The sequence below is a fragment of the Paramisgurnus dabryanus genome, chromosome 4, assembly GCF_030506205.2.
Source record: "Paramisgurnus dabryanus chromosome 4, PD_genome_1.1, whole genome shotgun sequence".
NCBI classification, from domain to species: Eukaryota; Metazoa; Chordata; class Actinopteri; order Cypriniformes; family Cobitidae; genus Paramisgurnus; species Paramisgurnus dabryanus.
Window position 1 is genome coordinate 35054614 of NC_133340.1, and position 27831 is coordinate 35082444.

The 27831-nt window shown below is 37.9% G+C and overlaps 1 protein-coding gene across 3 annotated transcripts in view; it reads right to left on the bottom strand.

The window, feature by feature from the left end:
* Positions 1-27831, bottom strand: part of sdk1b (sidekick cell adhesion molecule 1b) — a 328241-nt gene that overhangs the window by 92692 nt on the left and 207718 nt on the right. For all 3 annotated transcript variants that reach the window (XM_065254359.2, XM_065254358.2, XM_065254357.2), the window contains 2 exons: positions 9264-9411; positions 1498-1638 (listed from right to left, as the gene is read on the bottom strand). In XM_065254359.2, coding sequence (XP_065110431.1) covers positions 1498-1638; positions 9264-9411 — 289 coding nt within the window. The remainder of the gene's footprint in view (positions 1-1497; positions 1639-9263; positions 9412-27831) is intronic.

Sequence of the window (27831 nt, forward strand, 5' to 3'; positions counted from 1 at the left end):
GAGCCAATAAGTGTCATTCGTTCAATTATGTCATTTTTAATGCAAAGATGACATTGTTTGAGATGTCTTTGTTATGACACCTTGACATTAACCAATTAATCATAACTTGTCATGACAATTTGACATTACCAAGACAACATAACTGACAACTTTTTACAGTACCGGTAACACAAATTGACATTGTTATTAAAATGTCATTAAGGGTTAATACTCTGTCAAATCACAACATCAAGAATATTCTTCAGTTCATAATGTTTTTTTGTAAGTTTCCTCCATGTGTTTAAGAAATAAAATCAATCATTCAATAATAATAAAAATAGTAACTGAAATTAATAAAATTATATTTTATTGCATTTGGAGACCGATTCACCTAAAATTAAATGAAAACAGTACAATAATGGTTATAATGTACTGGTTTATGTCAAGTTGTCATAACCAAGATATTTCAAACAAAGTCATCTTAAAAATGACATAATTGAGCAAATGACACTTAATGACAGTTGTCATAAATGTGCATAAAATCTCCTTCATGTTCATGACACGTGTCATGTTATGATTATGAAGGCGTCATGTCAGTCTTATGAACACCCCTTCGAAAATGTATGAGTGTATCAGTCAAAGGTTCTTAAAAGAACCATTTCATAACAGTTTAAAGAACCTTGTGGAAACCAGAAAAGTTCTTGAGATGTTAAAGGAACCATACAGATAAAAAATGGTTCATCATGAGGTGTTTTATCATGTACCAGGTGGAAAAACATACATAAATACATATAGTACATGTGCTTCACAATCTGAATCATCATTTATGTTTTTTGGACAAGCTATATACACCAATTTCTAATAATTGGGGTTATTAGTGTACAAAAATTCCAAGAATTTAAACTAATACAGCTAAGGTTTCTTTTTGTTTTATGTAGGTTTGACAGTTGTCACGGTTTGTAAACAGCTTTATCAAGATGGTCTACCATACCAACTTAAATCTTATCAGCTTTGAAGTCCATCTGATCGAGCAACTGAAACAGCTTAGACCAGCTAATGACAACAAATGTCCTGCTTGGACCCACAGATGTTGGTTTTAGTTGGGTGGTCTAGCAGATTTGGAGATAACAGCCTTAGTCGTTAATCTGTGCCATTCATTTACAGCTGAAAAACGATCTAGTTACAGCTAAAGACATTTCTATCACATTATAATTCAGTGCGTGTAAACACCAGTAGCAGCAGTCTCCTATAGCAAGTGTGGAGAAAGAAAAATGATCCAAAAAAATGAAAAATAACAATCCAAAATATTTTTTCAGTACATACCTGACCAATGCTTAATTATATATTTTTTTAACTACAAACAGACTTACTTTTCAAGTTTCAGCTTGTCGTTGTATATTTACCTTCAATGCTGTGTTTACTGTTGGCTCTTACAGCAAATTGCTGCATCATTTGTAAATGGCGTTTTTTACAAGCATCTGCTAAATGAACACATTTAAATGTAAAATACTATTATACCTGAGCACATAACCCCGTAGGACGCCATTTAGCTGTGGCTCTGGAGGCGGCTGCCACTGGACCATGATGCTCTGATTGGTTCTGCCACTAGCCACGATGTTTTTAGGAGGTGCGCTGGGTGGTTCCTCCCGCAGCATCAGCCTGACAAAATAAAATCCTGAGATAAAATCATGCGAATCGCATCATAAGAGAGACATTTCAAAACCCGGGGTCTTATCTCAGAGTTCTCTCCCAGACTCATCAATTTTTTCTGAAAGTTTCAGAGCTTATTCGGTAGTCTTGAAGAGATAGAAATTGATCCTTCTGGTATGTCTATAAAGTCTTTAATAGTACTGAAAAAACACTGTGCTGATCCAGGAGGTGAGTTATGTTCACCAAAAAACCCGAGTTTAACTTGGTGCTATGTAAGTATATACAAAATTGGAAAAATGCATTGTGTTAATGAAAGCATTCATATAAAAAGACCTGAGGAGACACTTATGTTCATTGTGTCGTTTAAAAAGGTTTGCTTTTTGATTAAAGGGCACCAATTTCATTGCTTAAAAACAATGTTATTTTGTTTATTTGGTATAATACAATGTGTTTGCGTGGTTTATGGTTCAAAAACACATTATTTTCCACATACCGTACATTTTTGTCGCTCCAAATTTCCCTGTCTTCCTGAAATGCATGGATTTTGTACAAAACTCATTGATTTGAAAAGCGCTGTGTCCCTGATTGGCCAGCTAATCTGTACGTTGTGATTGGCCTGAATACATCTGACGTCAGCCGGAAATGTGACGCTCCTTACCATGTTTGAAAGATGCGCTAACAATGCAATGCTAATAGGAGTTAATTCACACGTTGTGATTCCGAAGAAGGTGGAATTATGATAATGTCGGTCTTTACTACATCACAAATCCCAGGAAGTAAACTGTTGCCTACAATCCGTGTGTTTGTTGTAGTCCAAGAAAAGGGATTTTTGCATTGGAGACGATAACTCGCGTCATTGTTTACTTTGGGGTTTGTTCCTTTTGCATATTGTTAACATGTACTAATACACACTTACACACCAAAGGAAATATAAAAATGTGAATCAGACCATATGTGCCCTTTATAGCAGGAATATGTTTAATGAAGCTCTTAAAAGCAATGTCAAAAGACTGCCAAACAGAAGCGTGCGTCTGATGAGACCGTCTATACATTTGGGATGGCATGAGCAAGAGTCAATTTTGGAAAAACTATTCCTTTAATTACAGAAAAACCTTTGACTAGATTTTGCAAAACCCCTAAATCTCCCCATCAGCCTCTCTTGTTTGTTGTAATGTGGTTATTTTTCCCAAACCAAATAAGAGCAAATTACGTAGTCAAATGTAATGAAGTAAACAAGAAAATAATTTTTGAAACCAACCTAGAAAACGAATGAACAACACATATTTTACCGAAATACTACAGAAACAGTAAAGTCTATTTATTTTTTAGATTCCCCCCAATTAGTGTAAACCAGTAAGCCCTCTAATTTCTCATTTGATCAATCCCATGGGTTTTGGCACTCAAACGGTGTCTGAAGATTTCCAGAGACTGAAGATTCCCAAAGCAGGCGATAAACAATCCCGGGCTCTAATCTGCAGTTTAAAGGTTATTAGCTTGATTAAGTGAGCAAGCCATACAGTGCCTCAATCAAGCAATCTTGAAGGAAAGTTGCTAAGTCTGATTGATGTTTTGTCAAATAAACAATAATAACCCTAAACCAATTTTCAAGGCTTAGAAACATTCGTTTTAGATAAATATTTTGTATTGTATACATTTTATTCTTCACCTGTTTTAACTGTATGCAGTTTATCAACTCAACAAGGCAACATATTTGTATATTATTTTTTCTAATGTAAGCATCAATTGGCTCACAAGTGTTAAAGGGATAGCTCACCCAAAAATTTTAATTCTGTCATTTAATCAGTTTCATGTTGTTACAAACCTATATAAATATATTTGTTCTGATGAATACAAAGGAAGATATTTTGAGGAAATGTTTGTAACTAAACCGTTCGTGCTCGTGACTGCTCATCCGAGGGGCGCAAATTCAAAATAAGTTTTCTGAGTGTCATGTGTGTTCAAAATATGTGTTTGTTGCGTCATGTGAACCATGTGCATCACGTGTTTTGTCAAAATAAGTGCCTGCTGCACACGCGTCAAAACCGTTTATGATAAAAGAGACGCTCACGTTCACAAAATACACGCAAGACAATCCCTTAACAGTAAACTCTGATTACGCATGAGATTATGCGAGTATCTGGCAAACGCGAGCGTCTCTTTTATCATAAATCTTCAGCAGGCACTTATTTTGACAAAACACGTGATGCACAAAGGATCATTCGCCAAGCAGAACACATATTTTTTAATTACGAACCATACACCTGACGGGCTACATACATGTTGTGACGAACTTCGCATCGAGCACCCTCGAAAAAAGAAGTCACCGGCCGCCACTGTCCCATAGTATTCTTTTTTCCTACTATGGAAGTCAATGGTTACAATCAGCTGTATGCTTAACATCAGTTATTAATATACCTTGATGTGGGTGAGAAAATGATGACAGATTTTTCATTTTGGGTGAACTATCCCTTTAAAATGACACATATAGCATAACTATGTCACAAGGGTCAAAAAGTATAACCCCCAAAAAAATGTGTTGGAAAATGTCCAAATCATTTAAATATATTACTAGTAGGCTACATAAATGCTTAATAAGTTAACTTTGTTTGCCGTGTGCCAAATATGAACATATTGTGTCTACATATAAAACAGCCCCCAATATTTGAGAATTCAAAATGAATAAATAATGAGAAAAAGAAAATAAGTTTGTGCACATTCTGGGAGTTATACTTTTATCTTCGATAGCACTATGCCAAGAAATGAATAAGAATAAAAGAAATAGAGGTTTAAATCTTTCATATAAATGATGAAGATCCAGACATTAATTGAAAATGAAGCCAAAGCAGATAGGTGCTCAAATTTTAATAAGTGCTCTCTCCATCAATATTTGATTTTTTGTGTTTCTCTTCCTCTTCATCATTTTATTCTCTTTCCTCTCCAACTGTTCCTCTTGTTATCACCCAGCTTTATGAATTAAACATTCAGTTTGAAAGATATGCGATAACACACGCAAATCCTGTGATTTGAAATTACATTCAGCCACGACTGTACGTTTTCATCAGCTGAAGAACGCACACAGGAAATTGTGTTTTTTGTGAATTAAATAATGAAAATGTGAAAAAAGGACAAAAAATCTTGAGCATGCAGGTCTTGGCCACAATAAACTGCAGGTTCCTATACGTATGGGAGGCTAACATCACGTCTTTCAAGCACTTATGTTGGGTCGAAGTAAACATACCATGAGTACTTCTGGTGTGTGAAATTGACCCTTGTCTAAACATGCCAATACAGCGTAAGGTACAAATGGTCAAAGCCCACTTAAGCGGCAATCGAAAACGGGAATCTCTACATTAAACATAGTGATTATGAGAGCAGGGGAGACTTAAGCCAGCCTAGCTACTATTCAATATAAAGTGGAAATGTCAGTTTAATGGATACTGACTTCAAATAGAAGCTAAGATCTGCGAAACAGCATGACAACCTTTTCAACATGTCCTTGGTGACTGAGCAGGTCTTCTGCCTGCCATTTAGCATAGAGTCTTTGGTGCATTAGCTTCATGCCTTTGGCTTTAAAACACTCATTTGAACCCTTTAAAGACTTTTTAGGGTTTTTTGCATTTTGATCTAAAATGCAGTCTTTGTGACGCGTGCCAAATTATGCAAGAAAAACACTAAATAAAGAACCAAAAGGTCTCCCTGCGGCTAAGATTTTATTTGAAATGTGCAATTCGCTCTGTCTCAGCTTTTTAAATGGTCCCTAAATATTTCATCTTTTACGTCTGTGTCATAATGGCTCTCGATCTGGGCGTTTAATGTAATTTAATTACAATATGTTTTTCTTCTGAAAGGATTCAAGTGTTGTGCTCACACATTAGTAACCTCTTGTCTAGCTGTGTATGGAGTCGGCACTAAAATGGCAACTGAAGTTACTGAAAATTACAAGTTTTATTGTTTTAAACGGATAGTTCACCCCAAAATAAAAATTATGTCATCATTTACTCAACACAGTCTCATGGCAAGTTGTGTTATAGTAACGAAATTTTTTATTAATTTATTCGTGTTTGCTGACATTAATTTCACTTGGCGCTTTACAGGACCGGAGATCGACGAAAAGTTGTGGTTTAAAAGTGCATATTTTTTATTTTTCTTGTCAAAAATGACAATCGTTTCGCTAGATAAGACCCTTATGCCTCGTTTGGGATCGTTTAGAGTCCTTTTAATCCCCGTTGAAAAAAACTGTTAAGTGTTGAGTTAAGTGTTAAGTGTTGGGTTCCATTAAAGTCCATTTAAATGAGAAAAATCATGGAATGTTTTCCTCAAAAAACATAATTTCTTCTCGACTGAACAAATAAAGACATCAACATTTTGGATGACATGGTGGTGAGTAAATAATATGGATCTTTTTTTTTAAGAAAATTGACTAATCCTTTAAGGTAAGTAAATGATGACAAAATTTGTATTGTTGGGGCAACTATCCCTTTAATACACTCTAAAAAAATGGTGCTATATAGCACCAAAAGTGGTTCTTTGCTCGTAATCATAGAAGAACCGTTTTTAGTGCCATGTAGCACCGCTGAAGCACCTGTGTAGAACCGAATAGTGCTATGTAGAACCATATTTGGTGCTATAGTGGTGCTATATGGCCCACATATGGTTCTACACAGGTGCTTCACCGGTGCTACATGGCACTAAAAACGGTTCTTCTATGATTACGAGCAAAGAACCACTTTTGGTGCTATATAGCACCATTTTTTTAGAGTGTACATTTGGCTGATTGCTACACGACTCTTTTAAAATAGCATTCATATACGTATTGTGTTTGTATTATTCTAGAAACGTGTTATACTTGTAATTCTGCGTCTGCAAGTATTCCTGAGGGGTACAGGAAGCTTTAACCAAATTCCCTGCATGCATGATTGAGAACGCTTAACTTCTTTCCGATTCCGAATCTTTGAAAGATAGTCGAGAGTTTTGTTTGAGACGGTCTGTCGAAAGTACACAGCATAACCTCGAGCACAAATGTATATACTGCTTTGGTTTTAAAGTTATGTTTGTCAAACTGTTAGGAACTTATTGCTTTTAGATGGATGGCTACAAACAGTTCTCTAATACCTTTCAAAGCTCCCTTCATTTGAACAAGCAACTTCTTTGCATGCTGGTCTACTATTATAGATTTACAAGAAGGCTGTGATATTCAATAATGCAATGCACGATACGATAATGCTTGCATGTTTGTAAAATCAATTTGAACTATGAAACTATAAAACCGACATGCTTTCACGTTCTTTCTGATTATTGATCATCTGTCAGAGCACACACATGCACTCATGCACACACAGGCAATAACATTTACATTCCAGTCTCTGCATCAACCTAAACTTTGTATGTACATAACATTATGTTTTAAAAAATTAAAATAATTTAGCGAAGGCAAAACTGTGATATGCAAATTGCAATATTGTGCAGAACTAATTTAAACTGTTTCTTTGTCACGTTACAAAAATGGTGCTAAAAATGGCACTAAAAGTGGCTCTTAAGCATTTATAAGCTGAATAAATATGCTTTCCATTAATTTATGGTTTGTTAGGACAATATTTGGTATGCGGGTGAAATAATTTGATAAAACTTGAAGGGACTGACATGACACATTTATAATCATGACTTGACATGTACTATGAACATGAAGGATATTGTATGCATGTTTATGACAACTGTTATTAGGTGTAATTCGTTCAGTAATGTTATTTTTAATGCAAAATGACAACTTGAAATTAACCAATACATCATAACTTGTCATGACAACTTGACATTACCAAGACAACATAACTGACTACTTTTTACCATTAAAATGTCATTAAGTGTTAATACTCTGTCAAACAGTTTTTTAACAACATCATGAATATTCTTCAGTTCATAATATTTTTTTAAGTTTCCTCCACATGTTTAACAAATAAAATCAATCAATCATTCTATAATAAAAATAAAAATTGATAAAATTATACTTTATTGCATTTGGAGACCGATTCACCTAAAATTAAATGAAAACAGTACAATAATGGGTTAAGCCATGCAGCGTTGGGTCCATATTGCTGCAAAGTTAATTACATTAAATTAAACTAATTAAATGTTTTGTTCGTTTTTTCTTTTATTTAGAACCCTCTGTGTGAGGAAAAACAAGTTCTGTTAGTTGTCAGTTTTTTATGTATTGTGCACAAACACAAAATTAAGTATAATATTTTGACGTGTTTGTTGCATTTTGTTAAGGTATTAAAAATAATTTTACATAGTTTTAACACTTAATGGCATTTAAATGACAGTTTAATGTAATGTTTACCCATAAAGCTAGGTAGTTTCTTAAGTTTGATCTTTATTCTGCTATGTCATGTTAATGACAAATTTATGACAAGTTATAATATATTGGTTTATGTAAAGTTGTCATAACAAAAAAAATTCAAACAATGTCATCTTTGCATTAAAAATGACATAATTGAGCAAATGACACTAATTGACAGTTGTCATGAACGTGCATAAAATCACGTGTCATGTCATGATTATGAAGGAATTATGTCAGTTTTATGAACCCCGTTTCAAGTAAAGTGATTTTGAGAAAATCGCCTTTAAAATTTTCCAAATGAAGTCCTTAGCAAAACACATTACTAATGATAAATACATTTTTGATATATTTTTGCTAGGAAATTTCCAAATATCTTCATGGAACATGATCTTTACTTCATATCCTAATGATTTTTGGCATAGAAAAATATATAATTTTGACCCATACGATGTATTGTTGCCTATTGGTACAAATATACCTGTGCTACTTGCAACTGGTTTTGTGTTCCAGGGTTAAAATAGCACTTAAAGTGGTTCCCCATATGATTACGAGCCAGTGAACCACTTATATAGTTATTTACTTACTTATTTAGTTACTTTTATTGTTATTTTATTGTTATATCTAGACATGGGCCGGTATGAGATTCTGGGGGTATGATAACCGTAAGTAAAAATACCACTGTGTTGCCATTGTAACACTAAAATGTGTTATTTTTAAATGTCTGCGTATAAAAAACATAAACTTTTTAACTGGACACAATACATTTTATTTTTAAGCAACATACAACATTTATGTCAGGTAAAAATAAAGCCTTTAAGTGATAATATTCTTTCAAAAATAAGTAATTGAAATGTAAACATGAATCAATTACATGATTTAATTAATTTTGTGTAAACATTTTAGTGGTTTTGAAACCTTGACTCTTAAAACCTCGGTATAGACCGTTTCATCGGACGCACGTGCGCTGACGCGATACACATCTGGATCCGAAATACTAGTTGCTAAACTGATCTTCTGAACAAATGCCTCGTCGAAAATAACAAATGTTTTGGTTTCCTAGGTAATCTATGTGTCGTTTTTTGCTTGCTATATAAATAAACTACGTTTAAAGAACTTTGTTGTTATTTATTCTTAGCGGAGTTTACCGGAAGTTACGTGCGGACCACGCCAGCCGCTTGTTTATGATGTTACTGCTGAAACCCTCTATACCTTGAAACCAGTAACCGACCCATGCCAAGCACCATCCAGAACAAGCTTTAGTGTAGATCAGACTCAAAAGTTTTGCTTTGCAAGTGTTTACCTGTTTGTCTCAGGGCTGTACTGCCCACGTCCAACCTGATTGACAGCACATATTCTGAACTGGTATGTCCTCGCTGGTGTCAGACCACTGACTAACAAACTGGTTAGTGTAGGACTAACGTCAGCCATGTAAACCTTCCACGGAGAATCTGTAAATCAAAATCAACAGGAAAAAATCTAAAAACGGATTATAGCAGAAACAACAATTTCACCCTTGAATTTAAGTAAAACAGATATTTTTCTCACTAATTTCTATGTTTAATGGTCATAGGGGAAAGGGATGCATTTACTTTCATGTTTAAATAGTTTACAAACAAATCAGTTTTTTTTTTTTAAATGCCCCACACAGTATATGCAGTATAACATAACAGGGGCTAAACATCAATTCATGTGTCATTATCTGGACTCTGTCATATAAATTTACAACACGATGGGCTCACTGTTGCTACAGTAAGGTTAGCCGAGTGTCAAAGTACATATTTCTAGGAAGAAAGAAAAGCCTGCTATTTTTATATCCTTTTTTATTTGATTTATCATCAGTAGTTTGAATCTCTTTCTATACAACGGTTGAGCAAATGATGAATTTTACTGTGCTGTTGTTTATTTGGAGAGTATGACTGCGCACGACACCCAGTTTGTGTGTGTGCAGTACATTAAAAATGATGGGGAGCAGATCAATGAACAATTTAGCTTGAGAAACCACTCAAAGCAGACCCGAGAGAAAAGACGACGGAAACTACGAGGAGCCATGAAAATAAATCATGAAGTCAACAGGAACTGTAAATATTAAGCCGCGGGGACGCCTATGAATATAAATGCAGACAAAAGCACACAGAATAGCTTCTGTAGGACTGTCAATCAATAACACGTTTGAATCGAAATAAATCACCAGATTTGTTTCATAATGACAGATATCGCTTACAGATGTGGCCTTTAAAAACGCGCGTTTTCTCCCGCGGCATTCGCCAAATCGTCTCGCGGAGTCACGCAGAATTCTGCAAGTGTTTTCGGGGGGGCTACTTTCCCTTTTCCCTTAATGTGTTTCGCTTCACAGAAAATCCACCAGGTGGCGCATAAAAAACTACATTTTTATATGCGTTGTCATTGCGGTTGTTTCCAGAAGTTAATAAGGGCATTGCTGAATATTTAATATTTCTATTAAAACAGCAAAGTGACGTCAACCCCTTCTTGCCAGCATAACAGCGCATACATATATTAAGATGACTGTACGTGCAATGGGCATTTATACTAAGTGCAACAAAGAATTTAGTGTGAGCCTAATACCCTTAACTCTATTTACAATGAATATCTTAATTATTTGTGTTGTCGAATTTTGACACCGTTTCATTGTTTGTTTATAATATTAATAATTATGTCCGTTTTTCTAAAAGTATTAATATTTTAAAGAGATTCATGTGGTATAAAAATACATGTTTTAAAGTTAAAAATGTTGTAAAAATATATTAGTATTATTGTTCTTAATATATTAAGAACAATAATATGACACATGTATATTGCGCTAAAATGCTATACATATGGAAAGAGGAATTCTTCTCAACCACCACCAATAAAGTTAAAAAAATATTCTTTAGAAAAATAGCGTTTAAACCCACGCAGAGCGAACAAGAAAACATGGGCCTATGCTTACATACTGTACAGTGGGCATATGATATCTTTATTTAGTTTTACATATTTAAAACTTTAATAATACCTTTCTTGCGCATATAGGCAGTCAGTGTTATGATTTTTTTTAATCCTTTCAGCCGTTATTCATAACAATAAACAGATTTCCTTATTGAAAGGAAAACGTAGAAAATGTTATTATGGGTATAGTTGATGCAAATAAAGTGTGCAGTATACAAAAAATGCAAACAAATTATTTCTAAAAGTGGCAAGATTTTAAAAAGATAAAGGTGGTATAAAGAAAGACATGAGAAAAGTAGAGGTATGCAAAAGAGCACAGTTTAGTTATTGTTAATTAAAGCGGTTTTATACACCTTTGTTTGAATTGACAAGCATTTTATTCGCCACTTTCAACACATTTTGTGATTCATTTACTGATTTATTACAGAAAATTGTTGTCAGAAGCAAAGCTATTGTACAAAGCATCTTTATATGTATGTTTTAAAGTTAAAAATGTTGTAAAAAATATATTAGTATTCTTTAATTTAAGAATAACAATATGATACATTTATATTGCGCTAAAATGCAATATACATTATTCTGCAAGCAATATAAATTATTCTCAACCACCACCAATAAAGTGTAAACATTATTCTTTAGAAAAAAACGGCGTTTAAACCCGTGTTGCGTGGAGCGAACAAGAAAACATATGCTTACATGCTTATTCGGCATATGATATCTTTTTTATTTAGTTTTACAGTTTTAAAAGTGGCAAAAAAGTTCTTAAAATCTAATGAATACTGGTTTTGTAAAATGTATATAACTGCAGATGCGTGCGTGGGATCCGGGCAGGTATCATTTTCCTCCAGACCTTGACGCATGGTCGCGGGAAGGCGAGAAATATATTTTTTTTAGGTTAAAATATTTTGCACAATTGATATATTACTTATGAATATTTTAGGAAATTATTTTTGACACACGTAGGTTATTACGTGTATTTTGGATTTTAATTTCATTACTGTGCCTATCCGTGGCCTCATCCGAGCGCACTTTCTCCGCCTTGCATCTTTTGAAGACATTGGTATGCAGCACCATGACCCAGAAAAGACTCACACACCTTTCCCTGATGCATGCCCACACAGAAATACTGAACTCCCTGGATATTAGTCCTCTAGCTCATGAGAGACTTTGGAATCTCTATTATACAACCGGCGCAATTCGCGAGGCGAGTTTTTTCTGTTCGAGTAAAGAGCGCGTTGATAATATGCGTATTAACGGAATGACAACGCGGGTTTGTTTATTACATGGATGCGCAGCAGCACAAAAACGCTTTTTAATATGAAAAATTAAAGGATTAAAATGTAACAGATTATTATTGAGTCTCTTGGACATAAATGATGACCAATTATGAGACGTTAGAAGGCGCAAAGAGCTGCTTCATCTGTAGCTAAGTAAATAAATGCTTTGCTTTAAACAAATGCATCTACTTTTAAATGTTTTTTTTAAAATGCTACCCAACGGATTTATTGTATATAATGACTCTGCACCTGTAGATATGGTGAGATGAGAAAACATTTTAAGTAATGCTTTTAAAAAAAACATTTCGCTGTCCAAGTGCTGAAATGGCTCTCCACACGTTTGTAAATTCTTTATCTTTTGTTTGTAACAAATAAAGTATTTTTACAGTACAAACCTTATATAAAGCCTATATTCTAAAAATGTAATTATACACCATGTTTTTCTTTATAAAAGTATACAATATCAGAACTAAACCCATTATTATTTTTGTTCAAATTATGAATTATTTATATGTTTAAAAAAGACAGTAATAGTACTATTTAGTAAAAAAAGATCTATATAAAAATATACTAGGTATGTTAATGTGAGAATATTTTACATCTGTTAATCGACGTGTGATCTTAACTTAAAAACGAAAGTAAAATATGTTCGTCCGCATGGACATTGAAAACTGTGAAGTTTAATTAATATTATATGTTGTTATAATATTATATGTTGTATGTAAATTGTAACGAAAGTAATTCCCCCTGGGATAAGCATTTTTGCTTCTGATTAATAGCGCATATTCATCTGAGAACTGATGATGTCTGTGTTTCAGACCCTGGCTGTGTGCCCTGAAGTGTATATGACAATAAAGTAGTAAATCTCAATGTATTTATTTTTAAAATGTATTTTAAATAGGCCTATAGGCTCATAGTTTTTTTGGTTAAAAAAATTCACAGCACCCCCTGTTCAAAATGACTTCCAGCGGCCCTGCCTTGACGCTTTGTGTGTTCGACTTTAAATGGTGCGGCGCTGACTGGTCGGCGTATGACATCAGAGTACCGCGAGAGCAAAGGTAAAGTCGGACCATTTGTAACATTTCGACTTGCTCTCGCGGTACTTTGATGTCTTAGTTGCCGAACTGTCTGCGCAGCGCCACATAGAAACGCCCTTTGACTCTTTAAGGCAAAGTACCAGCAACATGAGAAGTGGTGGCACGCAAAAGAAAGTGAAGGTACGCAGTACGCTAAAATATAAAGTGTCTGTACTGCGAGCACTGGTTTAGTTATTTACATCGTGTGTTGCTCTTTCACCATTGTGCACCCGCGCACTCGCTCTGTAGTTTGTAGCTCGCGCTCCGGCTTCGATAAACAATGCCCGTTTCTCAATACCAAGTAGGGGAGAGTGGGGCAAAGTGAGCCAGTGGGTAAGTTGACCCACCCCCTTTATCTAGGCAACCATACAGATTTGTAGCCGTGTGACCACAAATACAGGTAGCAACCATAATTTATATTTGGCAATGTTAAAGAGAAGGACAAATTAAAGAGTTATGATTAAAGTATGATTTAAAAAAAAAAAAACAGTTTTTATCCTATCAAAGTAAAATGTATACATACCAGGTATAATGGCTGTTATGTCAAAGTAGATTTATCCAGGTCTAAATATTTATACAATACATATTGGTGATAGGCTAATGTATAAAACCATGTGAATGATTTAGCTAAAGATTAGCCTGAATTACTAAGCTAGGCAGTTTTCCAAAACGGTGGCTGTGGGGCAAAGTGAACCAGATGGGGTAAACTGAACCAGGGGTTCAACCCCACCATGAGGCACTGTAACCATTGAACATGTTTCATAACAAAAAGAGCCTAGGTTATATCAACATATGTCAAATTAAGTTACCTGATATCCACTTAATTTTATAAGTTATAAACATTCATTTAAAATAACATACAGCGTATGTATTAGGCCTATTTGCTTAAATTGCATTTTAACAAAGAAACTGCAAGGGTTGAAATTAAAACCCAACGCGATGGTGAAAACTGGATAAACCGGTTTTCTTTTGATTCCCTGATGATGAGGTGATCGATTAGCATTGGGGGTTGGCAAAGAATTGGCAGACCTAGGGGTGGTTTTTAATTTCTTGACTCTGTGTCACTGGTAGCTGCTAAAACAAGCAGCTAAACCATGTACAATTAATTACATTTTGGAATTAACTTCCTTCATGTCTTTTTATTTATACACTGTAAAAAATATTTTCTGAATTTTTAAGTAGTTAGCATTAAATATGTTTACAAACAATTGGTTTACAAACTCTGGGATGTTTGTGATTATCATCATTCAGAAAAGTGGTGCTTGTGTTTAGACTTGTGTTTTACGTGATTAAATCATGAAGATTACATTAGTTTCTTTTCAGTGTAGAACAGTTTGTAATCAAATTGCAAAAATATAGTATATTTATAAACATCGCTGAAACAAAGAGTGAATTAAAATTAAAAAAGTAATAAAGTTAAAGCTGCTGATAATTTTGTTTATATTTACTAGCCTTTTCTGAGTGAAAAATGTTTAGATTTTGTTAAGTAGCCTAAATCCTACTCCAATTTATTTCAGTGTGGGTTTCTCATTTTTATCAGCTTTCTTTTGCTTTTCAAAGGGCCGTCTACCTTTGCTACCGCCAGTGCTTTAATGTGGGCCGGTAGGCGCCAGTACTCAGTACCGCCACTTCCAAATATAGCTCTTGCGTACCACCACCTCTCCCTGCGCCCAGAACGTACTTCTAGCGTACCAGAACGCTCATTTGCACATCTGTTTAAATCAGAGGCTTAATTTAATCCTTTGGCTGCGCTGCCGCTTTTCAAAGCGCCCTTCACAATGCAAGCTACCTAATTCGTCCCACCGAGAGCAGAGACTACATTACCCATACACCTTTGAGTTTTACAAGTTAAAAGCGCATGCGTAGCTTTTGCTGCTGTCAATAGGCTTGTTCGACTTCATGCGGCGCCCCGAGAATCGACAGCCGGAAGACGTCACAGTATCGCGAGAGCGAGGCGAAATATGATTTCTTGAATCATTCTCGCGGTACTCTGACGTCATCCGGCTGTCGGTTCTTGTGGCGCCGCATGAAGTCGAACAAGCATAGTGTTAACAACGTGGTTTGGAGAGGTGTGTGAAACGCGCAACCATAGCTGCTCTGTTAAAATGAAAATACAATGAATACTTAATATGCCTTCCTGGTTTTAGACTCTGAGGAGTAAAAGAACAAGGCCAGAATCAGAGGACTCTCGCTGGCTGACATCCCACCAAGCCAGAATGATATCGCTGCAGGTACCCTTTTGTAGGTACTACGTGACAATCTCTGCTGTCGCGGCTGTCAGCTTGGTTCCCCTCGACGCAACTTCGGATTTCCTCAGACGATGTGCAGTGTAAAAACATTATTGAAATTGTATTATACATACTTGCTAAACTACAAGTGAACAAAATTTCAATGAATTTGAACGACGTGCACAGGAGTTTTATCACCCGCAAAATGGAAAACAATGGGACAAAATAAAGTGATGACTTTCGAGTTTCAAATGGCCAATATTTTGTTATTCTTGAACCCATAGACATGGTCTTGGTGTCCAGAGAGTATCTTTGCCCGACAGCGACAATATGTTATTAAAAAATAAATTACATCATTATGGATAAATGAGTGCTTGCAGAAAATACATATTTGAGAATGCTTATCAGTACTTTTTTGTTTCTTTAACTTTAAAGATGAATATTTTTCTTTAGAGATGGGCAATTTTCAGCAATAGCACATTATATTAAACATTTTGAGCTCATAAAAAAGATTTTTCGCTTATTTAAATGATTTTTTTATGTTTTTATGCACGTTTAGTTTTGGTGCAATTTCATCAAAAGCTTATAATTAGGAAATACACACAACACGCTTAACGTATATTTTCTATATGTTAAAAATGTTGTAAAAATTGCGTATTCTTATATAATAAGAATAACAATATGATACATTTATATTGCGCTCAAAATGATTTAGAAATGGAAAAAGGAATTCTTCTCAACTGAGTGCATGCAGAATATATAGGCTGTATTTGAGAATGCTTGTCAGTACTTTTTTGTTTCTTCAACTTTAAAGATGAATATTCTCCTTTAGAGATGGGCAATTTTCAGCAATAGCACATTATATTCAACATTTTGAGCTCATAAAAAAGATTTTTCGCTTATTTAAATTACTTTTTTATGTTTTTATGCACGTTTAGTTTTGGTGCAATTTCATCAAAAGCTTGTAATTAGGAAATTCACACAACATGCTTAACGTATATTTTCCATATGTTAAAAATGTTGTAAAAATTGCGTATTCTTATATAATAAGAATAAAAATATGATATATTTATATTGCGCTCAAAATGATTTAGAAATGGAAAAAGGAATTCTTCTCAACTACCACCAATTAAGTTTTAAAATTCTTCTTTAGAAAAACGGCATTTAAACCCACGTGCACCGAACAAGAAAACGTATGCTTACATACAGTCCGTGTATGATATATTTTTTATTTAGTTTTACATATTTTTATTTATATGCATTTAATAATAGTCTACCGTAAGGTCATAATGTACACACTGTTAAAAATGATTCAGTGGCTTTGTAAATATCTCTAAAATAAATGATTAAAGTAACTTAATAAAATCTCTTAATGCAGTTATGCGATTTTTTTAGTTGGAAAATAAATTACTTAAAATAGAACAGATATTTTGTGTAAAATGTACATATATTATTTGATGTATACGCCTTAATAATATAAGTATTACATTTACAGATTATTTTAGTCAATATATTTAAAAAGGTCAGAGTAATATATTTAAGTTTTTTAAACTGTAATAATTGCATATTTCAAATTATTATTATTTCTATTTGACATCAAAAATGTGTAAGTTTTACGCCTAACTTGAAGTATGAATTACTTATATTTTCACATTGATATTATTTGAGTAAATGTAGGCAAAAAATAAATTAATAATAAGTAGAAAAAATGTCAATTTTAAACAATCACATAGCCAACGGTTTTTAATCAGCAACAAAGAAACTGCACATTTTGCCGATGACAAACACCTCAGAAACTCCTCCAATTTATGAATATTTACACTCACAATATGATTTTATTTCCTTAGTACAAAAGTATAACATATTATACAAATTCTCAGTGAAATGTATTAAACACCATTGCATACTTTTTATCGTGTTTCATACCATGTAAATGGAAACATGATAATATAAAAAGTAGCCTACTGTTCAGTAATGCAGAAAAGTGCAACACAACCATGTTAAAGCTATTAAAACGTTCAGATGCAAAAATGAACTAAATGTAAAATTAGATAAACTAGTTAATGATATTGCGTAAATGCGCTCGGTCTCTTCAAAGGTCTTCGCGAATTATTTTGTTATAAGACTCGATTATCATACATCACGTCTCTTCTACTGTAAGTACACGGAAAAAATAAGACAAATGATGCGCGTTAGAGTCGGATTTTTATGAAGAATATGTGACTGTTTATGTAACTGGCAAAAGAAAACTTCGCCAACAAAATGTTTGCCAAAAAGCATGCATTTGTATGACATCAAAGTCTATCGCCTAAACATTGATAATCCGTGTCATGTTACTTCAATATCATACAGTATACGCTAAGCATGAAGTCGAGCACACACATTGTCGTCAGTATGGCCTACATGAAACACGCCTGCCCTCTACAGGTTTTTATATTTCCTGCGTCCCCCACCGAACTCCCCTTCTGCGGCATCTCGCAGAATTTCGGAAGTCTCCGCGGCATTCTGCTCTCAGAAACGCGCATTTTTAAAGGCCACATCTGTAGGTTACTCACGTAACCCCGGTTCCCTGAAATAACGGGAACGAAGCATTGCGTCAGTTAGCTGACGCTATGGGGGAAACTCCTGTTTACTCCGTGACTGAAGCCTATTGGTTAACGTCTGTACAAAGTACAGACCAATGACGTTTGAACCCGCGCGCGGGAGGAACGCGTCCTTATATAAGCTTTAGTTTAGTTTTAGTTTTATTAGTTTATAATAACGTGGACAGTCCCTTTTAATAAAAAGAGCAGCTTTAGCCTGTACGGCTAATTTCCAGCTGTAGTCCCCGGCCAGAGTGTTAATAGGCATACATCAAACAAAATACATTACAGTTATATTACAACAGAACTAAACAAAAGAGAATAAAATATACAATCCTGCAACACACAATTTAGACAAGCACAGTCAAAAAACACCAATTACAAAAACATAAAGCCTGTTACATACATGGGAGCAGTACAGATTTCACATATAATTATGCAGGAGCCACATTAAAACACATACATAACCAAACATTAAGGCAGCCAACAAAGATCTAACAGCAGCAGCATGACCATGTCACATCAAATGCCCATCACATCTGTCTGATTAATGTGTGCATTTATAATTGACGGATAGCCAGCTTTTAAGATGTGTAGTAAAGACGGAATATGTATGTAGGTCTTTAATTGTGGTGGGCAATGAATTCCAGTTTTGTATTGCTGTAACAGAAAATGATAATTGACCAAATGTGCTTTTCCTAAATGGGATTGAAAGATCACCGCGTGTAGTGCTTCTGGTGATCTGACTGCTATTTTTACGTTGAATTATAAATGAATTAAGAGGAGTAGGAGCCTTATTATGCAGAATTTTATAAACCAGACAGATATTTTTGTATTTAATTACATCTTCCCAGCTTAACAGTTTATGGTCATCAAGAATGATACAATGATGTGAACTGTTAGGCTTCTGGGCCAATACTTTAAGAGTTTTTTTATAAAGAATTGCTATTGGCTTTAGTGATAAGCTATTTATTTGTCCCCAGCTTGTCAGACAATATGTCAGATGTGACACAATCATGGCATCCATAAATAATTTAGCAGCATTAAAAGTAAGTGCATTTCTAATATATCTAAAATTTGCTAATGTAAACTTAACCCTATTGCACACTTTCTTAATATGAGGTTTAAAAGAGAGATTAGAATCAATAATAACACCCAAATACTTAAATTGTGGCACAATACTGATGTTTTGACCTGAGATCATTATATTTGACACAATATTACTTTGTCTCTTTGTGAAAAACATTCCCACTGTTTTATTTACATTTAGTTGAAGACACGAACGATTTAGCCAATTAGTAATGTGATCCATAGCTATGGTCAGTTTGGCAGCAGCCAGATGTTCTGTCTTGGCATGCACATATATTACAGTATCGTCCGCATACATTAATGTACTGATATCTGGACAAACTGATGGCAGATCATTAATATATAAACTAAACAAAAGCGGGCCAAGTATCGAACCTTGTGGTACCCCTGTAGATAGATTAAGAACTGATGAACGATAATTATTAATGGAAACGTATTGAGTTCTACCAGTTAAATATGACTCAATCCATTTGATTGCAGAAGGGGAAAAATTAAAAGTAGATAATTTGGCAATAAGTACCTGATGGTTAACTGTGTCAAAAGCTTTACGCAGGTCTAAAAACACAGCACCAACAACACCTCCCTTGTCAACCATTGCTCGGACAGTTTCTACAAAGAAACAATTGGCAGTTTCTGCAGAGTGATGGGCCCGGAAGCCAAACTGCATCGGATGAAGAGTAAATGAACTATTATTAAGAAAAGAAACAAGTTGCTCTGATACACATTTTTCAGCAACCTTGGAGACCACAGGTAAAATACTGATTGGGCGGTAATTAGATAAAATTAGAGGGTCATTTGACTTAAATATAGGAGATACAATTGCAGTCTTCCAAATAGTTGGGAATATCCCCTGTAATACTGACTGGTTAACAATATGTGTGATAGGGTAGGCTAGATGTTCATTCAGGGATTTAAGCATTTTAGAATCCATTCCATAAATATCTTTTGCTGTTGAGTTTTTAAAAGAATTAATAATTGCCTGAGTTTTAATTTCAGAAATAGGTTGAATGATAAAAGATGGCTTACTTTTATCTATTTCAACAATATCTCCATTTATTGGAGGAAAATTCACTGCAATTTCATTCACAGAATTAATAAAATATTCATTAAAAGCTATAGCTATTTCAGATGGATCTTGTATCAATTTACCATTCAAATTCAGTTCTACCCGGTTTCTAAGCCTATGGCTAATTCCCATCACATTCTTAATCTGTTCCCAGATCAGCTTTGTATTACCCTTTCCCTCATTAATAATTTTTATAGAAAAGTTAGCTTTAGCTTTTCTAATTACTTTGACTACTTGATTACGTAGTGAGGTGAACCTATACCTATCACTATTTAACTTTGTTTTTAATGATCTTTTTAAAGCAAAATCCCTTTCTTTCATCAGATTAAAAATGTCATTATTAAGCCAGGGGAGTGCATTTGTTTTTTTCTTTCCTTTTACCTTTCTAGTAAACTCCTTAACTAAACTTTGTAGCTTAGTTGCAAACATCTTGCTGACTTCGTCTATATTGATCCCGGTAAGAATATCTGACCATTTAGTCTGCTGTACTGCCCTTTGAAAATTATCCATTTCATTCTTTGGGATCCTAAGTTGCTCCACAGATTTATTAGAATGATGAAAACGCTTTTTTGTAAGTTTTCTTGACAGTAATGTCAGATTATGGTCAGACAGTCCAGTAATAAAATTAAACGTTTTTACAATTCGCTCGGGCTTATTACTGAATATTAAATCTATCTGTGTTTGCGATGATGTGGTTATTCTAGTTGGACCTTCCAACAATTGGGTAAAATCTAGACTGTCTGTGATCTGCTTAAGGGGTTTCCTATTAGTCTTATTTAGCCAATTACAATTTAGATCTCCAAGTAATATTACCTCCGTTTTAAAATCACACGCTTGAAGTAGCTTTTTAAAAGTAATATAAAAATCATTATTATTGGAGGGAGGGCGGTATACAACAATGAGCACAAAGGACATTTCAGATGAGAGCACAATATTCAACCCAATACACTCCAAATCATGATCAAAAGGCCAACATATTTGATGACAGTTAATGTGGTCTTTTATATAAATCATAACCCCTCCCCCTCTTCCCTCAGATCTGTCCCGTCTAAAGATATTATACCCGGGTACATGTAATGCGCCCAACGGAGAGTTGTTATGTAACCACGATTCTGACAGGCCTAAAAAGTCTAAATTAGAGTTAGTGAGAAGATGATGTATTTGTTCAGACTTTGGGGTGAGGCTACGAATGTTCATATGCCCTCCAAAAAGACCCCTAGGTTTAAGTTGTTGATCCCAGATAAGTCGAGAATGATTGACAATTTTAAAAAAGTTCAGTTTGCGATGTTTTATCCGGGCAGGATTTATGATGCTTTTAAATGCATTGTGAGCTGAGCCGTGCAGATTTTCACGCTTACCTTGAGCGCAATGACCAGTTACCGTAACATCATTAGGATCAGAAACGTAGGGCAAGGAAATAGATGTTTGCTCCTTAACGGTGATAGCTCCATTGTTGACAGTACACGTGCCAACAGACGGCCAACCCAGGCTTTCGGCGCTCACCAAGCCCGACGTCTCAGCCCTCTTTAACTGAGGTCTCAGCTGCCCGCCACCGATAGATCCACCTCCCGGTCGATGTCGGATAAGCCCTAGCCCCCGAGAAGCAGGGATTATACTCCCTGCGTTCTTGCAGCTGGCACCACGGGAAGCTGGACCTGGGCACGGGTGCACATCTCCGGACAGCAACAGGTAAAGTATGATAATAATCCCACTGTCATCCTGGCGTTTGCCCCGGACCACATGACCTCGCTTGTATTGGTCCCGGCCGGCCGCAGTGTTTACAAACGCTTGCATTAAAATATGCTTTCCGTAACCGAAATGCTTTATTGGCGTTGTTTTTCTGAAAACGGTTATATCTTGGGTAACTCGCTTTGAGTTTACAGACTCACCCGAATCCGTTAGATTTAAGATAACTCCAAAAACTAAAAGTGCCAGGAGAGCTCCTGACGCACCTGTCCCGCTTGCTCTCGCCATCTTGCCCCTATTACGTTGAAGCGCGGTTCAATCGTCAGGAGCTCATTATATTCGACTGAAGCGCGCAGCCGAATAACACTCGCTGCGTAGACGTTTGTAGCACGGCAAGAGACGCAATGCTTCGTTCCCGTTATTTCAGGGAACCGGGGTTACGTGAGTAACCTAAGCGTTCCCTTTCAATACGGTTCACTTCGCATTGCGTCAGTTAGCTGACGCTATGGGGGAACGTAATCCCATCACGCCGTGCATACACAACGTACTGAAGTGCCTTACCGGAGAGACACTGCGTGTGGCCCTATACCCGGCATATTCACAGCTTAAAAGCAAATGAGTAAGCACCATATAAATTGTTGACGCGCACACGGTGGGGTTTTAAACGCACCGGGGGCACATAACATAGCACAAGACGGCGAGGTACCGAGCGCGCCGCGGCTGTGCGAGATAAGTAAATTCAGAGTCACGTTGGTGAGCTCGCTGAGCGCACCGTGGTGTACACATAAAACGCATGAGCGTGCATGATTGAGCCGAGAGAACCTGCGCTCGTAGGGCAGGGACGTCTAAGCTGTACAATCTGACAACGTAGACGGCGAAGACCAGCCGGCCGCGTAGCAGATATCAAATATAGATATAGATACCCCTGTAGACCAAGTTCATGAAGAAGCCAAACTCGCAGAGAGTGGGCTCTATATAGGACATAGCTCATAGAGGGGCGTGAGCCAGTGCGATGGTTTCAACGATCCATCTAAATAACCACTGTTAGCAACAGACATACGTGGTGAGTGATCTGCGAAGCTCACGAACGGCCGATCTGACTATAATATGCGGCAGAACGGTTCGTAGCGTGGGATTATACAGATACCACAATAGTGTGAACCCAGGTGCACCCTCGAGCGCATCGGGATGCATATAGGCTAGGTAGTATTATAGTGCACAGATCGGTGAGCTTTCCAAGCGCGCCGTAAATGTGTATTGACTATAAATTGCACGGGCACAGGTGAACACTTGAATACATCGTGAATGCATATAGATGAATCAGAGTGTTATAATGCACAGGCCGGCAAGATTCTCGAGCGCGCCGTCATGTGTTCTGATAATAAATTGTGCGCACACGGGTGAACTCTTCAGTGCACCGTGAATGCGTATAGATAAATCAGTGCACAGAACGCGCCGTGAATGTGTACAAATATGATTGATGAACGTAACGGTGGGCACCCAACGCACCGTGAACGTACACAGATGAACAACAATGTATGTGTCACAAATCATAACACAGCTGTGTATACAGGTGAGCTTTCCCAAGCGCATCTTATTGTATACCAAAATGTTATAGCGTGTACATGTGAGCTTCTCTAAGCGCACGGTGGACGCATATAATTAAAAACCATATCGTGCATACAGGTGAGCTAATGGGCGCACCTTTAATGCAACAAACCTCAGTAGTGCGAAGCAGGGATGTCGAAGCTGTAAACTGACAACGTGGACGGCGGGGACCAGCCGGCCGTGTCACAATTGTCAAATGAGAAACCTCTAAGACCATGCCCATGCTCTAAGACAAGTGAGCATAATTGTCACGGGAGGTGATAACGTCAACGATCCATAAATAGCCTGTATTGACAGGTGCTCTAGTGAGTGATCTGTGACGCAGATGAACAGCTGATCGTCTGATGTACGTCAGACGTATGTGTCATCCAGGACCTTGGACAGTTCCAGAGCGCTGTGCCTCGGGCACCGTCCGCATCTGAGAAATGACAGGCTTATGAATAAAGTGAATGGCCAGCCGTAAAAGCATGGTTCGCTGTTACCGCCGCCGTCCGCATCTGAGAGATGACAGGCTTGTGAATTAAATGAATGGTCGGTCGTAAAAGCGTGGTTCGCTGTTATCACGGCCACATAGATATAGGTAGGGGAGAGAGCCGCCGTGCCTCTGTAGTGAGGAGAAAAGTGTTCCACCCACGATTCGCGGGGGGTATTGACTTTCAAATGTCACTAGACAGAATGGATCAGACTTTGCATAAGGACGCCTCGTGAAAGGGGTCCTAGCAGCTTGTGTCAATGTGTCATAAGGCACGTAATGTAGGTCGTGTCCCACGGATGCCATCTCCGCACGCCCATCGTAATGGGTTAATATTGGTAGTTTAAGCATGAGATGCGTATCACTCTGATTGAACATAGCTTATAAAGCGATGCAATGAGTTTATAAAGGAGATGACTCGTCAGCTTGTTCAGGGGGCGAGATCTCAGTCTGGTTCGGTAAATAATGAAACCACCGTAGATTGCCCGACCGCATTATCACAATAACACGGTCGAGCGTGCTGCAGTGCTAAATCATCCTCTTAATGTACCGTATTCACAGTACAAGGTGATTTATATGAGACAAACGGCGTTCCACGCGCCGAAGGCTGATTGCCGTCGTAAAGCGTGTTCAATCCACAGCAAATGCTGGGCTAGCTTGTAATGACAGCACTTCATGCAGCAGTGTGTAACTTAAGCAAGCTTCCCGGCCGTCAGCTCGGGGCGGGACCTTTGCTTAGTCAAACTGAAGTGGACTTATGAACAGAATGCCACGATATTCAGCTTTCTGAGGCTCGTTAGAGGGGTACGTGTGCCCGTCTTAAACGAGATGCCGCGCGCGTCTGACTGTGCGCGCGCTTTAAGCTTTGAAACTTATTGTGGCGGGTAGCAAGCTCACTTGAGGTTGATATTACCCTTAATATCTCCGAGTATTGGAGCGGAGGTGTGAGCGTCTTCGGATCCGCTAATATAAATCAGCTATATGGCCGAAAAACGTCATAAACCGCTTGGCTGTAAGCCTTTGAGTGGCCGTCCGGAGAGGGCGCGATTCAAACGCTTGGAGCCATGCAAAAGTCTGAGGCTGTCCTTCCTCTAGGAAGAGAGAGAATAACAGCCGTAAGACCGTGCTCGTTTGCGCCATCAGCATCGTAGCGGAGAAACTGAGGTGGGCTGCGAGCGAATTTGGCAGAAAGGTGTTAGAGACACCGTACAGTCGTGGGGTGTCAATACACAGTATATGGCCAAACCGGGGTTTTTTCGGCTAGCGTCGATAGAATTATGGACAGCGGGCCGTGTGTGCGTATTACTGATTGCTTGTCAGTAAGGCGATAAAGTGTTTAGAGACACCGTACAACCGTGGATGTCAATACACAGTATAGTAAGCACGGAAATTACTCTTTTCAGAGGAATTAAATACCGTTCGCCACTATAGGGAGGTCGCATAGCCGACAGTATTACACAGTATGTTTGGATAAACAGCACACAGAAAACATTTCAGGGCAGTCCAGCCGAGGCGCGACATAACCCCTTTTTCCCAGACAGTTTCGTTCTCTGCTGATGCAGCTATGCTGCGGAGACCAGAGCTCAGCCGTTCAGGTGCACAAGCCTCAGTAGTGACGGTGACCGAACGGCTCACGGAGCAGGGTAGTATGTCTAGGTAGTTTAATGTCAGACTGAACCCATCGCAGAGAGGAAGTCTGCCGCGAGGCCCGCGGTTTTGCCGTTTATTAAAGGGCAGAAAAACCGGGTATATATATATAAGAATGTACCAATATTCAGCGCACTGATATAGGACGGGACTGAATAAAGGGAGGTATTCGGGCCTCAGTATATTATAAACAAATTCGTTCTGCCTCTGATTCCGTCTAAACCAGAGAGAAATTACCAGGCAGACGAAAAATGAGCTATCTGAAGTGAGATCGGCTCAGGCCAGTAAAGCTCTATAATAAGTGTTTTAGCGCTCCAATAGAGGCGTGTCCGCCTTATCGAGCAGACGAATGAGATCGTGCCGCTCCAGGAGGGGAGGGGCATGAAGCTCTCTATAATGAGTGTTCTTGGTGCTCCAATAGCGGCGAATCGGCCCTATCGAGCAGACGAATGAGATCGCGCCGCTCCAGGAGGGGAGGGGCATGAAGCTCTGTAATCGTTGAACACTGGACAGCTGCATTTAGAGGCAGCGAGCCGTAATACCGCGTGCTAGCTAAGCCGTTAAGAGACCTCACCACTGTGGGGAAAGGAGCGAGGGACTCCGCGAGCGTGGAGCACGAGTGGCTGTGCTATGACAGAGACAGGGGCAGACCGCCCGTGTTTGCTTGTCGTATGCATCTATCCAGGTCTACGGTTCCCCGCTTGTTCATCTCAACAAGAGAGGAACGGCAGAGGGGAGCAGCAACACAGACAGAACAGCCATGCATCGTGACGGTATCACCCGATGCACTCGGGGGATTCATATATGTGCCAGAGATCTCGCCACTGAATGTAAGAGGAGCGAAGGGACTCTGTAAGCATGAACGGTTGCGGTGTGACAGAACACAGGGGGGGTTAGTCCGTGTGTGCTTGTCTATGCATCCATCTAGTCTCATGGCTCGCCGTGTGTTCATCCCGGCGAGAGAGGAACAGCAGGGGGAGCACGAAACATGGATAAGACAACCAAAGCATAAGCGCGGTCCCGGCGTGGGAGGTGCCAGACCGGTAACGCGCTCGGAGGAAATTCATAGCAGAGAGGCTCACAGAGCCGCTGTGCTGGACGCTATTACAACAGCGCCTGCTCTTTTAGCTTATAGCCTTTATATTAAAAATATTGATCTTACCGGGCGGCCGCAGGGGAGACCTCGTCAGGCGTGTGTCCGCTGCACAGGGCTCAAACCACGGCAAGCGAAGGCTATCTTCGGTTCTCGGCCGGAAAGCGGCAGGGGAAGACGCTAGACCTGGACTCTGCTATCTTCGGTTCTCAGCCGGAAAACGGCAGGGGAAGACGCTAGGCCTGGACTCCGCTGCAGGGCTTTTGTCAACGGCGAGGTAAGGCTTCTTCTTTTTCTTCGGAGCAGCGAGAGGTTCGCGCTGAAGGAGAAAATAATGAGCTCCTGACGATTGAACCGCGCTTATATAAGGACGCGTTCCTCCCGCGCGCGGGTTCAAACGTCATTGGTCTGTACTTTGTACAGACGTTAACCAATAGGCTTCAGTCACGGAGTAAACAGGAGTTTCCCCCATAGCGTCAGCTAACTGACGCAATGCGAAGTGAACCGTATTGAAAGGGAACTACAGGTATTTGTAACACAGTGGCGGCTCGTGACTGCTCATCTGATTGGCGCTAATTCAAAATAAGTGTTCGGAGTGTCATGTGTGTTGCTTGCGTTTTCAAAATATGCGTTTGTTGCGTCATATAAACCATGTGCATCACGTGTTTTGTCAAAATAAGTGCCTTCTGCACACGCGTCAAAACCGTTTATGATAAAAGAAACGCTCACGTTCACAAAATACACGCAAGACACTCCCTTAACAGTAAACTCTGATTACGCATAAGATTATGCGAGTATCTGGCAAACGCGAGCGTCTCTTTTATCATAAATACTTTAGATGCGTCTGCAGCAGGCACTTTTTTTGACAAGACACGTGATGCGCATAGGTTCACTCGACACGCCGAACACATATTTTGAAATTACGAACCACACACATGACGGGATGCATACATGTTGTGACGAACTTCGCATCGAGTGCCCTCGAAAAAAGAAGTCACCTACCGCCACTGATGTAACAATAGGAACTCCTTTATATAAAAATAACTGAAAACATTATACTGATGTACTGTATCTCATGTCAATTCATTTGTATTTTACAAG